The 17,882-nt window shown below is 36.2% G+C and overlaps 1 protein-coding gene across 3 annotated transcripts in view; it reads left to right on the top strand.

The window, feature by feature from the left end:
- Positions 1-17,882, top strand: part of TMEM117 (transmembrane protein 117) — a 487,728-nt gene that overhangs the window by 235,582 nt on the left and 234,264 nt on the right. For all 3 annotated transcript variants that reach the window (XM_039253287.1, XM_039253290.1, XM_039253289.1), the window contains one exon: positions 13,922-14,021. In XM_039253287.1, the coding sequence (XP_039109218.1) occupies positions 13,922-14,021 (100 nt within the window). The remainder of the gene's footprint in view (positions 1-13,921; positions 14,022-17,882) is intronic.

Genomic DNA, 17,882 nt, shown 5'->3' with positions numbered 1-17,882 from the left:
AATAGTAATGTGAGTATTTTGGTGCTTGATCTCAGAATTGGTGAAAGGAACATAGGTTGCAATAATAGAATTTGCAGTGATATCTTCCTTGTTGTTGGCACAAACATCAGTATTTTGGGGCCTTGGCGCCCACACTGACAACACGAGTAGCTGTAGCAAAGACTTCGGTGGGCGTTAGTGGAAGAAAGGCTATGTTTGGCACCATCTTTGACAGTATTAACTGGAAACTAGCACTGTGGAAGCTAAAGTTACAGCTTCAACAGCACTAATAAAACTTTCCGAAAACTCACTGAGTTCTTTGGGAGGAGCTCGATGGGCTTGAAATGCTCACGAGGTGGGTAGAAATTTGGCTTTATTTCCTTTTTTTTTTTTTTTTTTCCCATACCATTGGCTGGAATGATATAGCTTGTGAAGCACACATTGCAAAGCAGAGCATGAAATTCTTTATTGTTAAATCAAATGAAGCTATATAATTAGTAAAATCGCAGAACAAATTTATGGAGCAGTAAGAATCATGTCATTTCTAATTTGAAGGGCATTGGATAATACTTAGGCATTGTTAGGCTAGAGAGGTGCCCGTGGGCATGGCTCTTACACAGAGGGTCTAAGTGCACAGATGGCTGTGGGTGAAACATATGTGCTCTCCTTAGCATCCTTATAGGCTTGCACACCTGAAAAATTTTGGAAGTCCTAAATCTGCTACCCCAAGTCACCCATATCATTGGCAAACTCAGTTCTAGAGCTCCCCTCCCAAGCTCCTGTGAAACTGTCTCCAGCTTTCTATTCTACACTGATGTCGGCTTCATCTGATCTTTTTGTTACCTTCTTCCAACACTTTGTAGCAAGCCTATAAAAATCTTTGATATGTCAGAAGTGCGGCCTTGCGTCCACTCTCTCTCTAAGCTGCACTTAATCTGTCTTTATTTTGTCTTTTGTCAACACGTTTTATTTCAAAATCAGGTTCCTTTTAGGCCAGCGAGCTAAGACATGTAACTTTTTTATTTAGCTCTTTATCTATTAAACACACAGATACTCCCCTGTTTATTGTCACTTGTTTGACACTCTTGTAGTGTGCCCTACATCTCATAAAATGGAGATACATTCTAACAGATTGGTTGTATCTAGAGCATGTATGTCCAGTTTTTTCACTGGGTAGGGAGGGCTGTTCAGAATTTTATAGATGTAAATAGTACATTACGATTTAAACAAAAGTCCCCCTATTGTCTTAGACAGTGAGGTAAAGAGTGGGTATAATGCATTTATCCTTGTTCTTATTAGGCGTCATTTGAAAACGAACATCAGGTATCAACCACACTGGTGACTTTTTTCTTTCATCCAGTTTAAATGGCATCCCTTTCTAAAAGGATTGATAAGATTCTCATATTGTTAAAATCCAACTAAATATTCCAAAGCACATTTTTTAGGCTCTAACATTTTTTTTCTTTGCAAATGATTACAGCTTTTATCATTGCAATGAGGGGAGGGTCTGTCAAGCTAGCTTAGGAACAAAGATGGGAGGCAGTAATTATTAGAAATTAACAGGGGGTGTCTCATGGAATCTAAAGTACAGGAAGCAGGACTCTAGAAGACCGTGGAATGAGACCCCTACCTGTGTTCTTCTCCCTTTCTTCTTTTCTCATTTGCACTAGTCAGCCTGCTGCCTCTATTCTCTGTCTCTTTCAGTGCCCCCTACTCTCTTGCTGCAGACTCAAGTTCTGCAGTGCAAGTAAGAGAATGTGGACACCAGTAATCACACCATTTTTTTTCATCTGACCTCGTGAATAAAGATGTCTTTCTTCTTCTCTTTGAATCTTGGGTCTTAATTACCAAAAAAGGAAAAAGTAGGCTAGTGGCAGTTTGGACATTATTGTATACATGTGTCCATAAAGCTTACCCTTGGGACCCTGACTGGGGAAGGCTGGTTGTAGGACACATGAAATTATTAGACAAGAAGTACTGGATGATAATGTAGGAAGTGACCACTTAGGTCTGGGATGCTATTTCCTTTCCCTTGGAAAACTGTGAGTTTGTAAGTATCAGGCCCATGGCCTAGCATATAGTGAGATACCAGTAACTATATGTTTAATGAGTAAATGAAAAGAGATAAGGTAGATACTGATCTCACAGAAGTTCACATGCTGTAAGAAGGGCTCCTGGTTGAGAAAATGGTCCCCCTTCCCCTTCCCATAACCAGAGCATAAAGTATCTTCAACAAGAACAGGGAATAAATGATTTGGAAAGTCAGGGAGTGGGTACCCAGGGAGAAGAGGATGAGAGGTGACTGAATTCATAGATGGAGGAGGAGAAACAGGAGAAGGGGGGGGGAAGGAGAAGAGAGGGAAAGGAATAATTATCATACTATCAGAAAGCAATTATGCTTTGAATTTGAAAATTTTGTGGGCAGGGGAAGGACAGTCTCATTTTTCATGTTTCTTTATTTTATAATACACAGTGGAAAAATTATAGTTTCTGCCAAAAGTTAATTATTGTATTTATGTCCCAACGTTTCCATTCCATTATTTCTTAGATATCTTTTTTGACCTTTAAACAGCTCTGAACACTTACGTTCACTGAAAAACACCCATTAAAATTGAACTTGCTTTTTGTTCTACTTTGAGTAGCATTAGAGTCTTAGCAGAATTTATCAGTTATTTTATGCCTCTCTAATTAATTTTGGAAGGAAGCATCATTATGTAGGATAAATCAATTAATGCCACCCTGGCTCAGCCCACAATTCACTCTACAATTCGATATATTTTATCTAAATAGTTATAAACACACTGAAATGTTACTTAACATTAAAACACGATCAAGTTAAATATGAAATTAATTTTAAGTAATTTGTAGCTCCCTGGATTCCTTTGAGGATTTATTGGGGCTCTCTTAGCAAAATGTTCAGGATTTAAAAATTTTATTCTTTCTATTTTTTTTCCAATAACTTTAGAAAAGATAAATGAAGTGACTTGGCTGTGTTTAGTTCATTAGAAGTAGAAGATAGTCCCATTTTGGGGCTCCAATTAGATTGCCCATTTCTGGAGTGTTTGTGAAAGGGAGGAAAAAAGTGAACTAAGACAGAAATTTGGGGTATAACCACAATTCTATAACTTTAAAATTAGTTTAAATTTAAATTTAATTTTAATTTTAAATTTTAATAACCTTGCAAACTTGTAAATTTCGACTTCAGAGAACAAATGACATAGTTTGGCAGTATCCATTTGAAGGGAAGTGGAATAAATGTGCTTTCTTTTTACACAGGAATAATAGAAGCGTATTTTACTATATAGCTCTTGTATTCTTTGTGCCAGCAAATCAGTGCACAAAGTTTCATTTTGATACCTAGTCTCATTTAAAAGGAGTCTTTTATTTTATTTATTTACTTGTCATTTTTGCCATATTACTCTTTATTTTTTATTGAGCTATAAATGATATAGAACATGATATTAGTTTCAGGTGTATAAAATAATGATTTGATACTTATACATGTTGTGAAATGATCACCCCAATAAGCTTTGTTAACATCTATTACCATACATAGTTACAGGTTTTTTTTTTTTTCTTGGTGATGAGGATTTTTAAGATCTACACTCTTAGCAACTTTCAAATATCCAATACTGTATCATTAACTATAGTTAGCATATATACAATATATCCCTGTGGCTTTTTAATTTTTTATTATTATTTAAAAAATTTAATTCTAGTATACTTAACATACAATGTTATATTAGTTTCAGGTATACAATATAGTGATTCAAGAATTCTATACATTACTCAGTGCTCACCATGATAAGTGTACTTTTTGTTTTTTCAAAATTTTATTTAAATTCTAGTTAGGTAACGTATAGTGTGTAATATTGGTTTCAGGAATAGAATTTAGTGATTTATCACTTCCATGCGCACTTCCCGTGCGCAACACAAGTGCCCTCCTCAATATTCATCATCCATTTAGCATATCTTCTGCCATCCTCCTCCAGCAACCCTCAGTTTGTTCTCTATAGTTAATAGTCTCTTTTGGTTTTCTTCTCTTTTTTCCCTTTCCTATATGTTTATCTGTTTTGTTTCTTAAATTCCACATGTCAGTGAAATCATATGGTATTTGTCTTTCTCTCACGGACTTGTTTCACTTAGCATAATACACTGTAGCTCCATCCATGTCATTATAAATGGCAAGATTTCATTCTCTTTGATGGCTGAGTGACATTCTGTTGTATACACATACCACCTCTTGTTTATCTATTCGTTAGTTGATGGACATTTGGACTCTTTCCATCATTTGGCTATTGTTGATAATACTGCCATAAGCATTGGGATGCATGTGCTCCTTTAGATCAGTATTTTTGTATCCCTTGGATAGATACCTAGTAGTGCAATTGCTGGGTCATAGGATAGCTCTATTTTTAACTTTTTGAGGAATCTCCATACTGTTTTCCAGAGTGGCTGCATCAGTTTGTATTCCTACCAATGGTGCAAGAGGGTTCCTCCTTCTCCACATCCTCACCAACATCTGTTTTTTCCTGTAGTGTTAATGTTAGCCATTCTGATTGATGTGAGGTAGTGTCTTGTGGTTTTGATTTGTATTTTCCTGATGATTAATGTTGTTGAACATCTTTTCATATGTCTGTTAGCCATCTGGATGTCTTCTCTGGAAAAATGTCTAGTCATGTCTTCTGCCAATTTCTTAACTGGATTATTTGTTTTTTGGGTGTTGAGTTTGTTAAACTGCTTATAGATTTTACATACTAACCCTTTATCAGATATGTCATTTGCAGATATCTTCTCCCATTCTGTAGGCCACCTTTTAGTCTTGCTGATTGTTTCCTTCTCTGTGCAGAAGATTTTTTTTATTTTGATTAAGTCTCAATAATTTATTTTTGCTTTTGTTTCTCTTGCTTCCAGAGACGTGTCTAGTTAAAAGTTGCTGTAGCCAAGTTGCTACAGAAGTTGCTGCCTGTGTTTTGCTCTAGGATTTTGATAGTTCCCTGTTTCACATTTAGGTCTTTAATATATTTTGAATTTATTTTTGTGTATGGTATAAGAAAGTGGTCGAGTTTCATTCTTCTTCATGTCACCATCCAGTTTTCCCAACACCATTTGTGGAGGAGACTTTTTCCCATTGGATATTTTTTCCTGTTTGGTCAAAGATGAGTTGACCATATAGCTGTGGGTCCATTTCTGGGTTTTCTATTCTGTTCCATTGATCTATGCATCTGTCTTTGTGTCAGTACCATACTGTCTTGATTATTATAGTTTTGTAATGCAGCTTGAAGTCTGGAATTGTAATGCTTCTAGCTTTGTTTTTCTTTTTCAGCATTGCTTTGGCTATTTGGGGTCTTTTGTGGTTCCATATAAATTTTATGATGGTTTGTTCGAGCTCTATGAAAACTGCTCTTGGGACTTTGATAGGGTTTACAATAAATGTGTAGATTGTTAGGGGTGAACTTTTTAACAATATTCTAACAATTCACGAGCATGAAATGTTTTTCCATTTCTTTGTGTCCTCTTCAATTTCTTTCATAAGTGTTCTATAGTTTTCAAAACACAAATCTTTTGCCTTTTGGTTAGGTTTATTCCTAGGTATCTAATGGTTTTTGGTGCAATTGTTAGTGGAATTAATTCCTTGATTTCTCTTCTACTTCATTTTTGTTACATAGAAATGCAACAGATTTCTGTACATTGATATTATATCCTGTGACTTTGCTGAATGCAGATAAGTGTATTCTTAGTCTCCTTCACCTACTTCATGTCTTCTCACTACTTCCTTTTTGGTAACCATCAGTTTGTTCTTTATGTTTATTTATTTATTTATTAAAAGGTTTTTTTAATGTTTAATTTTGAGAGAGAGAGACAGAGTGGGAGGGAGGGAGGGAGAGAGAGAGAGAGAGAGATTGTGAACAGGGTAGGGGCAGAGAGAGAGGGGGATACAGAATCTGAAGCAGGCTTCAGGCTCTGAGATGTCAGCACAGAGCCCGATGCGGGGCTCGAACCCATGAACTGTGAGATCATGCCATTATCTGCAGTCGGACGTGACTGAGCCACCCAGGTGCCTCTGTTCTCTATACTTAAAAGTCTGTTTTTTTGGTTTCTCTCTTTGTTTCTTTTTTCATTTATTTTTTAAAATTCTACACAGGAGTGACATCATATGTTATTTGTCTTTCTCTGATTTATTTCACTTGGCAGTATACTCTCTAGATCCATCGATTTTGCAAATGGCAAGATCTCATTCTTTTTTTTTTTATGGCTGAGTAATATTCCAGATCTTCTTTATTCATTCATCTATTGATAGACACTTGGGCTTCTTCCCTAATCTGGCTGCTGTAAATAATATTGCAGTAAACATAGAAGTAAATATGTTTTTTGAATTAGTGGTTTCATATTCTTTGGGTAAATACCCAGTAGTGGCATTACTGGATTGTATGATAGCTCTATTTTTAATTTAAAAGGATTCTTTTAAACAATAAGATTTTATAGCTATCATACAGAGATTTTATTATATATTTTATTTTTTTCATTAGCCAACTAAATTACATTCAAATTACATAATTTACAATATGTAATTGCAGAAAGTCAATGATATGTTCTTCATTTTGATTTGATTATATTTTTACTTCTAACTTTTTATTCTATAAGAGAAATAAAAATGGTACAGTGATATTCTTTTCTTTGTTAGAATATCATAATTATGTGGCCTACTCATCTTTGATGTGCCTTTTTACTTTATGTATTATTGCAGATTCTTTTTTAAATCTTTTATCTGTTTATCCTCTTCCTAGTTTGACCCTGGAGTCAGATGATCTAAATAATTTTACATTAATCAATTGACACTTAATTCATTTAAATACTTATTGCATCTCTAAGTCATACTATAAACTGTGCAAAAAAATTTACTTGCTTGGGCAAATGAAAAATGTTCTTTATGCTTGATGAGCTAAGTTTTGTGGGAAAGAGGGGTAATGTGAGAAAACCAATAAAATACTTTAGGAGACTTATTTAATGGAAGTATATTCTCAGTGTTATGTTTAACACCAGGAAAGGGACAGCTTTCAGGGGTAATGGTGGGAGACTTCTCAGTAGCCAGGTTGAGTTTGTAATCTCAGATCAGAAGAAAGGGGATGGCATTCCAGACAAAGAGCATTGCATACAAAGATACTAGGTGCATTATAGAATAGTGGGGGTTTTGGTGAGGTTTATTTTATGGTGAGGTGGAGGGCCTAATAAAAGGAGATTGTAAGGGGCCCCTGGGTAGCTCAGTCAGCTAAGCGTCTGACTTTGGTTCAGGTCGTGATCTTGCGGTTCGTGGGTTCGGGCCTCACGTTGGGCTCTGTGCTGACATCTAGCTCAGAGCCTGGAGCCTGCTTCAGATTCTGTGTCTCCCTCTCTCTCTGACCTTCCCCTGCTCATGCTGTCTCTCGCTCTCTCTCCTAGAAATAAATAAAACATTTAAAAAATTATTTAAAAGAAATAAATAAAACATTAAAAAAATTATTTAAAAAAAAAAAGGAGATTGTAAGATGAAAGGAGAGGAGTCCAAATGAGAGGATGGCTTGGCAGAGAGTGGACAGTCTTCTTATCCATGCTTTACTCTGTGACAGTGGGAACCACTATATTATTTGAGAAAGTGGGAGCCAGTAGGCTAGAGGTCTGCTCTGTTTCACATGCCTATTATGAAATTGTTGTGCTAGAAGCTTTACCTTCTTATTTCAGAAGTGAAATAATCTTAATCCTCAAGAAACCCTTGTGAGGAATAGTTATTTTTATCCCTACTCTACAGATAAAGAGTGAGTTGATCATTTGTCCCAGATTATAGAGTGGGAGGTAGTTTGCAAACCCAGGACTTTCTGGTTCTAAGACTCCTGCTCCTTTGGTATTATGTATTACTTCCCTAGAAGTCATTATAGAGGTGACAGAGAGTCTAATATAAGAGGAAGACAGTCACAGGGAATTAGGAAGCTATTGCTTTAATTCAGATTAGGGGGGTTTATGAACAGGATTAAGGCATTGGTAGTAGTGATACAGAAAAAGAGCATAGATTTGTAAGCCTTTCAGAAGTAACCTTAGTGATTAATCAAACATTAGGAGCAAAAGAGGGGAAGGAATTGCTGACATACTAAGGTTTCTGTATCTAATACAGATGAATTTCACTCAATAGGCTGAAGCAAAGCAAAGAATGAAAGGAATAGTTAATGTATAGTGAATGTATTCACATTCAGGGTGAGTTTGGTCAATGAAAACTCCATCTGCAGTCTTTTTATATCTGTCTTCCTTATAAAAATTAGAGGGGATATATGGCTGAAGTTGGGAAATTTGAGGGGGTATTTTATTTGTAAGCACTGTTAGGTCTAGAGGCACATTTAATCATTCCAGGTTACTCCTAACAATTATCTGCAGATTTTTGACTTTCCAATGGACCTTGCTTCGTAGGTTCATACCCTATGAAGGTTCTTGTCTAATTACACATGTATTGAGCTCAATCAAAGCCTTTCAGTAAGCAAGAATGAAGAATTTTAAGCAAAAATTCTAAAATGTGGTTATTTGGATAATAAACTGGATTGAAGACTGTTAATCATTTCTTTACAAACATAAAAAAAAGATTGACGGAGGGTTAATATAATAAATCTAGGTTGAATTCCCAGTGCTTTATAGTGACAAATTTTCTCCCTAGTGTTGTAAGAACACTTAGAATTTTCACTTTAGTTTCATTATGTTTAATGCAGGACTGTACTTATGTAACTCAAGTCCTTATCCATGATTTACTTGTGTATGAAGCCCCCAATCTTGTTTATGTTGCCCAAACATGGCTGGGAGAGACAGCTGTGACATTATGAATCCAGCTGGCCACAGATGGATTTTCAGTGAAGCATGAATCCATATTAGTTTGGTGATCTATGTTTGGTGCCTACTGTTAAACTTTCAGAGACTCGACTCCTAAATCACCTGGCATTGACTATATCTCTGTACATGTAAGTAATAGACTGAAGTGACCTGGAACTTTTGTTGCTAGTATCAAAACTCTCCCCTGTGAGATCAATTTACTAGATTGTACTTTTATTGGCTATTTAGAGACTGATTAGTTTATGCCCATTTAGCCCATAGTTTTCACTAGATACAATAGTCTTGATAGCTTTTCAGGCTGTTATGATAATTATGAACATTTCCAAGAGTCCTGTATATTGAAGTTTCCACACATCTGTTATGGATTTGACAGTTAGGCTTGAGATCACAAGAAAAAATAAAAACTGAAGTTATAGCCTATAAAGAAATTCATTTAGAATTTTTAAAGAAATGATATTTTAAAGATATGATTGATACTTACCTGGAAGGCTGGTAAAACTGTAAGATTTTCTAGATCTATGCACAGTGGAAATAATTAGCTAAAGTATAAAACAAAACAAACAAAAGATGTAGGAATAGTTGAAATAATTAGCTAAAACTCCAAGCAAAACTAAAAACAATGGTGCCTCCTAGCAAATAGAATTTCATTCTGAATCACTCCCTAAAACATTAGGTATGAAGCTTCACAACTTCACTTTTTTAGAGTTCAATGTGATATTCAAACTGTCTAACATTGCTTATATTCATATAAGCACACTCTGTCCTTTGCAACCAGTACAGGGAATATATTATTACTGTTAAAGGATATACAAATCGATGAACTGGTAGTTGCAAACTATTATGACAGACACATAGTTGTAATTCTTATGTATAATTCTCTAAAGCTGAGATACCAACTCATGCCGGTCAGAGTGGCTAAAATGAACAAATCAGGAGACTCTAGATGCTGGCGAGGATTTGGAGAAACAGGCACCCTCATACTGTTGGTGGGAATGTAAGCTGGTGCAGCCCCTCTGGAAAACAGTGTGGAGGTTCCTCAAAAAATTAACAATAGAACTCCCCTATGACCCAGCAGTAGCACTGCTAGGAATTTACCCGAGGGATACAGGAGTGCTGATGCATAGGGGCACATGTACCCCAATGTTCACAGCAGCACTCTCAACAATAGCCGAAACATGGAAAGAACTTAAGTGTCCATCAACTGATGCATGGATCAAGAAGATGTGGTATATTTATACAATGCAGTACTACACAACAATGAGAAAGAATGAAATCTGGCCATGTGTAGCATCGTGGATGGAACTAGAGGGTGTTATGCTGAGCGAAATAAGTCAGGCAGAGGACAGATACTGTATGTTTGCACGTATAGGTGGATTAGGAGGAACTTAAGGGAGGACCATCGGGGAGAAGAAAGGGAGAAATGGTTGGGGAAAGGGAGAGAGGCAAACCATGAGAGACTCTTGAATGCTGAGAACAAACTGAGGGCTGGTGGGGGTGGGGGAAGGGGGGTGATGGGCATGGAGGAGGGCACTTGTTGGGATGAGCACTGGGTGTTATATGGAAACCAACTTGACAATAAACTATTTTAGAAAAAAAAAGCATCAAAAGTTATAATACCTACTGCATTTTATGTAGCATTCTTATAGGTACTTATAGTACTTATAGTAGTTATATATACTATAAGTATATATATAACTATATATAAGTATATAAGTATAACTACTTATAGTAGTTATTTCATAAATTATACTCTCTCATCTTCATTGTTACCATTGTATTCAGTACTCACCACATGCCCACAGTTCAAATCTCACTTTACTGCTGTTTCTAGGGTTTGATATACATAGATCTACCCATGACATGCAGAAATAAATATGAATAACTTGGTTCACTTTATTAATTCATACATTAAACAAATGTTCTCTGATCATTTACTGTATGCAGGCAGTGTTCTAAGTGCTGGGGGATCAAAGGTGAAAGGAATAGCCAAAGTAACTCCCTGTTGTTATCTAGTTTTAGACATGGTCTTTTTCTTGATTTTCAGTGGTATGGCCTTGTCTCTTGACATCTTAGTAATTTTTCAATGCATGATGGATGTTATATATAAAAACGTGCAGAGGATCTAGATGATATTTTGTTCTTCTAGAAAACGTTCACTTTTCCTCTGTTAGATGGGTAGAGTGGAAGCTGTCACCTTAATCCAGTCATGAAATGGAGTAAGAGCTGATTTAGTTTTATCAAGGACCATCCATCTCTGGTTTTCTCTGGTCTTCCATTGCTCTGTGTGTTCTCTTGGTCCTTTCCTTCTGACAGGTTCTGAAGTACAATAGTCTCCTTAACATGGTGAAATTGTCAAAGCTTGGCTATACTTCTCAGATACTTTCTGCTTCCTCTCTTTGCCTCCCCCTTGAACATAATTCATAATTTGGCAGATGTCTTGAAGGTAAAACCAGCTGTGTATCTTGCTTCCTTCTGGACCCCTTCAAGATAAAGATCGTGGCTCCTTAAGTTTCTAATGTTTTCTCTCCACTTCAGCTGAGACTGCCCCCTAGTCAGCCAAAGCCCAGAATTTCATCCTCTTTTCTTGCATGCAGAATCAGCAAATGTCCCCGGAGAAAACTTAGTTAACCTTTCCATCATTCTCTCCAATCTAATATCTTGGTTTATCTAGTCCCTATTGCTTAAGCAGCTCTCAGATTATGTAAAACAGATTTTGGGGGCAATTGTTATATTTTATTTAGATTTTTCTTGTTGTTCTTGGCTGGATCATTGATCACTTGCAAGCTTATACATCTCATTCCTAATTTTACTTATTTATTTATTTTTTAAATATTTATTTAGTTTTGAGAGAGAAAGTGTGAGCAGGGGTGGGGCAGAGAGAGAGGGAGACAGAGTTTCCAAAACAGACTCTGACACAGGCCAGTGAGGGGCTCCAACTCATGAACTGTGAGATCACGACCTGAGCAGAAGTTGGATGCTTAACTGACTGAGCCACCCAGGCACCCTCGTCTCATCCCTATTTTTAGATGTTGAAATAGGAGAATGTCTTCTCTTATACATAGTTATATTACCACAAAGAAAGTACCATGAAAGTTCCACCCTAGCTCAATATATTCTAGAATTCACTGGCAAAGTAGACAGGTAGGGATGTGTCATTCAATACATCCTTGGAAATAAAGGTCTTTGAAGGAGCTGGACAGTTACCAGAGTGAATACTGTAAAGTACACTGAAGTCACTGCCCAAGAACTGTTCAGTAATAGTGATGCTGAAGGGAGTAAGACCAAGGTGTCCAAGTTAATTTGGGAGCTTTCACACATAGGCTGCTTAATTAGGTGAATTAGGTGGGAACCCAAGGCTCATCGTAGCTCTGGGGGGCCATAGCCTCTGCATGCTCTTCTTGACGTCTGTTATGAACTGTCCTCGAAGGGTATGTTTTTATCTTCATTGTCTACTAAAATACTGGGGAACAGAATAGATACTCTTTGTGTTTTTTATATCTCCCTAATCCTTATGGGAAGAAGATGTAGCATAGTGGTTAAGTGCCTGCATTTGGGAGTCAATCAATTAGACTCAAACCTTGTCTGTTTACTAGATGCTTGACTTTGAGAAAGATACAAAAACTCTTTGAAGCTTCAATTCCATATCTGTGAAACAGGCAAAGTAATACATTTCATTGCGCTGACATGGAAGGTGTTGGGGACACTATATTTAATGTGCTAATAGTGATCTCTGGAATATTGTAAGCAAGCATTGTATGATAGCTATGATTTCTTCGGCCATTATGGAAATTCTTGGAGTAGAAACCCAGAATTTTGAGGTGAGATCTTAAAATTTTTATAAAAATCTTCTAAGGTCAATGAATGAAGCATGTAGGAAAAAGTTGTCTTAATAGTTCATAAGTGTATTTTTGTTGTTAAGTAAAATCATTTAAATATTTGTTTATTTTATGGTTAACAAAACTATCTGAAATAACTCCAGAAAAAAGTAACTAAGTTGGAGGTGACTTACCTCTCAGTGACTTAAAAAATGTATTTCTTCATTGTTTCTTTCACTCAATAAATAACAAACATATTATTTTCTACTGTATCTTATTCTGAAGTTCATCTAAGAAGAATCAAGGTTAACTAATACTCTGTGTTTAAGAAAAGGAACAAAATTTAATGTGAAAAAATTCTGAACAAAAGAAGCCTTAGACTTAAAAAGAGAGGGAGAGAGGAATATTTCTTTCCTAATTACCATTCATTAGTTATGTGGTATTGATTGGATGAGTTAAATGATCTTCCTGTGTCCCAGTTTTCCTGGAGAAATTGTACAATAGGAGAATAATACTTAGATTTTCTTGAAATCAAATGAGAAAAGAAATGAAATTACATGCAATAAGTCTAGTCTTGCTATTTGTATTTAATGATCAGTTGTGCCTTTGAATTTCTTTGGGCTGTAAAGAACATGAATTAATGTTATAGGAAACAGACAAGAAATTGTGACACAAAAAGAGGTGAAATAAAATCTTCTGGTGATTGTTATTTATTTCAGTAATAATTTAAACCACATATATTTGAATCAAATTTTACGTTACTTCATTGCATGGAACTTTTCTCAAATGGACCTTTTTTTTTTTTTTTTTTTTTTGACTATAATTCAGGTATGGTATTCTATCTAAAGCCTAGTCCCAGTATGTCTTCAGTAGTTCTGACTTGACAGAACTGAAGAAGAAGGGAGCTTTTCTCTTCCCTTTCAAGTTACTGGAATTCAGGAATTGTTTCCCCTCTCTTCTTACCTGAGTGAGCATGAAATGATGCCTTTGCTGAGTATTTCTGTTTGATTTTCCAAAAGCTGTTGTCAGTCTTACAGCTCGAAAATGAAATGCACGTGGTAATTGGTATAGCCACAGCCAGTCTTCAACTCTAATTGGAACTGACCCAGACATCCTCAGAGCTCTTCCGAGCTTTTCAGATCTGTAAGCATATGTGATGAGACCAAAGCGGGAGATCTTGTTGAAAGGGAGGGAAGTCCTTTTGCGTGTTGCTGAACCAGAATTCTTTGACAGTATGGCTCTCTCAGTCTGGACAATGTCTTGTGTGTTTGTTTCCACAGAGCATATATCATTACAGACTATATGGGCATCCGAAATGAAAGTTTCATGAAATTAGCTGCAGTAGGGACCTGGATGGGGGACTTTGTCACAGCTTGGATGGTAAGAAATTTTAACTTCACCCATTTCAAACATTAGATGCGAGGCATATTCATAATGTTCGATAAGCAGCACTTTTGATGGGTTTAGAGCAAGAGTTACTTCTCTTTTGAGTAAAACAAGTTCACGAATACAGAAAATTTAGAGGTTATGTGTAGTATTTGTTTATCTAAGGGGTAAAATTAATTTAACTATAATATTAATGATAGCTGTCCACCAGGAAATATTTGTTTGTAACATATATACGTATCTATTTATCTGTCTATAAGTATGGGCATACAAACATATACACATTCATAAAATTAATAGAAATTTTTCTAAGTTTTCTATTGCACATGTCAAAATTGTACATGTCAAAAAGGATTATTCCTTTTTTTTTTGACATGTGCAGTTTTCAGGTAAGGAATGTTGTCTGGCCTGTCTCAGAAGAAATATTCTTAATGATTGATTTTATTTAAAAGTTTCTTCATCACACATATTTATAATTTTATTAATATTATTTTATTTTTATTTAATGTTTTTATTTGAATATAGTTGACACCTAGTTTACATTAGTTTCAGTTGTACAATGTAGTGAATCAACATCTCTGTATATTATGCTATGCTTACCACGAGTATAGCTGAGGCTTTTAAAATAGTTTTCTGCGGGGTGCCTGGGTGGCTTAGTTGGTTAAGCATCCGACTTTCGCTTAGGTCATGATCTCGCGGTTCGTGGGTTCGAGCCCCGCGTCGGTCTCTGTGCTGACTGCCAGCTCAGAGCCTGGAGCCTATTTCAGAGTCTGTATTTCCCTCTCTCTCTGACCCTCCCCTGCTCATGCTGTCTCTCTCTCTCTCCCCTAGAAATAAATAAAAATATTTTAAAAAATAGTTTTCTGCATTTGTTTTCTTCATTGAACATACTGACTTAATGGTGCATTATTAGTATTTATTATTATTATAAACCTACAACAAATAGATAAACCATATTTCATGCTGAATTCATCTGTCAAGAGAGCAACTTTTTTTTTGCTTTTGTTTTCATTAAAAATGTTTTTTTCAAGAATAATTTACATATAGTATTATATTAATTTCAGGTGTCTGATATTGTGATTCTATAATTTATACATTTCTTAGTGCTCATCAAGATAAGTGCACTCTTGGGGAGCCTGGGTGGCTCAGTCGGTTAAGTGTCTGACTTCGGCTCAGGTCATGATCTCATGGTTCATGAGTTTGAGCCCTGCAACAGGTTCTGTGCTGACAGCTCAGAGCCTGGAGCCTGCTTCCAATTCTGTGTCTCCCTCTGTCTCACTGTTCCTCCCCTCACCTGCTTGTTCATTCTCTCTCTCTCAAAATAAATATACATTTTAAAAATGCTTAAAAAAAAGATAAGTGTACTCTTAATTTCCCTTGTCTTTTTCACTCATTCCTCACTGACCTCCCCTCTAGCAAACACCAGTTTGTTCTCTATGTTAAAGAGTCATTTTTTCTTTTTTTTTTTTTGCCTCTTTTGTTCGTTTGTTTTGTTTCAAGTTTTTATTTAAAGTCTAGTTATTTAACATATAGTGAATGTAATATTAGTTTAAGGAGTAGAATTCAGTGATTCATCACATACATGTAACACCCAGTGCTCATCACAGATGCTCTCCACAAATATCCATCACCCATTTAGTCGCACCCATCTCCCTGCCCACTTGCCCTCCAGCAGTCCTCAGTTTGTTCTCTGTATTTAAGAGTCTGATTGTCTCTTTTTATTTGTTTGTTTTGTTTCTTAAATTCCACATATGAGTGAAATCATGTGCTTTTTCTCTTTCTTTGTCTGACTTACTTTGCGTGGCATTATCCCCTCTAGGTCCATCCATTTGTTTTTGCAAATGACAAGATTTCATTCTTTTTTTATGGCTGAGTAATATTCGAGTGCATGTGTGTGTGTGTGTGTGCGCGTGTATGTGTCTGTGTATTACATCGTCTTCACCCCAAAAAAACAAAAACACTAGTTGGAAAAGACATATGCACCTCTTTGTTTATTGCAGCATTATTGACAATAGCCAAGATATCCAAGTAACCCAAGTGTCCATTGGTAGATGAGTAACTTCTATTTTTAACCATTGGATTAATTAAATATAGTATGTAGCTCAAAGACTCTATGTCCTATAAGTTTATAAGACAATCTCAGAGTACAAAGAGCATAACTCTCATGAAAATGGAACATATTAACCTTTGTTGACGCCTTTCATAGTGCAGTTAATCATAATTAGATTTCTTCATCCATTCACTTGAAAATGAGAAGACCTACCAAAGGAAAGGATGCCCTACTATGTCCCATGTAGGGACATGCCCCCACAAATGTGTTCCAAAGATCGTCACAACAGTTACTGCCCTTTCTATGGAAAGCTTTGTGTCTTACCTTGAACAGGTGTTTTCAGGGGATAGGAAGCGGTTGTATCTTAACTGCTACTCCTGTGATCATCCTGCAAGAGTAGTAAGTAACTACCAAAGGGTCTGTACAGGTTAGGTTTTGCGCCTCCTACCACCCTTGTTCAATTTTAGAATATTAACAGAACAAATTACCAAGTGTATTCTATTTTCATTAACTTTAAAATCTAGCTTTGAAAAGTGATCTATTTTATTCGTAGTTTCTAAATGTGACAATTAGAATAAATCAGACATCAGGGTGCCTGGCTGGCTCAATTGATAGAGCATGTGACTCTTGATCTCAGAATTGTGAGTACAAGCCCCATGTTGGGCATAGAGCCTACTTAAAAAAAATATACAAAAATTAAAAGAGAGAGTATAAGCCAGACATTAGGACCATGTCAAAAATTTCTATTTCCATTGGGAAAAACTATTTAGAAGGGAAACTAAATAGAAAATAGTTTCCCATTTAGAAGGGAATCTGTTTAGAAGGGAAACTTTAAACATGTAACTTTCTTGAAATAGGAGCTGATGCCTTTTGAAAAATATCTGCAATTAACTGTGGATTGTGATTTTTTAATTCCATTTTTATGGTGAATTTGCTTAATAAAATGGGAAAAAAAATTCAGAAATTTGGATTCTCTGACATTGCCACATGTGGTTTGATCTTCCACAAATAACATACAATCCTCTGAGCCTGCCTGTGCATTTCTCTAAAGGGGCTAGTAGTTGCTGCCGGTGTTACAGGTTTTCTGTTAAGTGTGTGGTCCTGTAACAGGTCTTAAAATACTGCAGTATGAGGTAGACATAAATGCTTTATTGTAGACGTTCATGCTTTTCTCAGCTTATCCCAGGCCAGGGGCAGAGTGTCTGGAGTTCCCTTCCAGTCGCCAGTGCTAGAACACACTAAGGCAATAGAGCACATTACTTCCAGACTTCTATGTAACGCTGCCCCGGAGCAAAGTCAGGGGAGGAGCACAGAACAACAAACCCTGTGACCTTACTCTGCCGTGTTTAGGCTCCACAATTTGATACAGAAATCATTGTCTTTCTTTCTTTTTTTAGTTTATTTATTTATTTAGAGAGTGATAGAGACTGAGAGAGAGAGAGAGAGAGAGCGCATTGAACGGGCAGAGAGAGAGGGAGAGAGAAAGAATCCTAAGCAGGCTTTGCTCCATCAGTGTGGAGCCCAATGCAGGGTTCAAACTTACAAACCATGAGGTCATGATCTGAGCCAAAATCAAGAGTTAGATGCTTAACTGACTGAGCCACCCAAGCGCCCCTAGAAATCAGTTTCTTTCCCATGATGACACCATTTTTTGTTTGTGGTCAGTTCCATCGAACTTCTCCCCAGACTTTTCCTCAAGATAGTATTTCCTAGGCCATATCTATGTACTTTATTTTTTAATTAGGATCTTTTTCTTTTTTTTTTTTAAAAAGCTTTTTAAATGTTTATTTTTGAAAAAGAGAGAG

The sequence above is a fragment of the Hyaena hyaena genome, unplaced genomic scaffold, assembly GCF_003009895.1.
Source record: "Hyaena hyaena isolate Hyena2069 unplaced genomic scaffold, ASM300989v1 scaffold_445, whole genome shotgun sequence".
NCBI classification, from domain to species: Eukaryota; Metazoa; Chordata; class Mammalia; order Carnivora; family Hyaenidae; genus Hyaena; species Hyaena hyaena.
The sequence above is the reverse complement of the archived record's forward strand: the minus strand, read 5'-3'. Positions and strand labels throughout refer to the sequence as shown.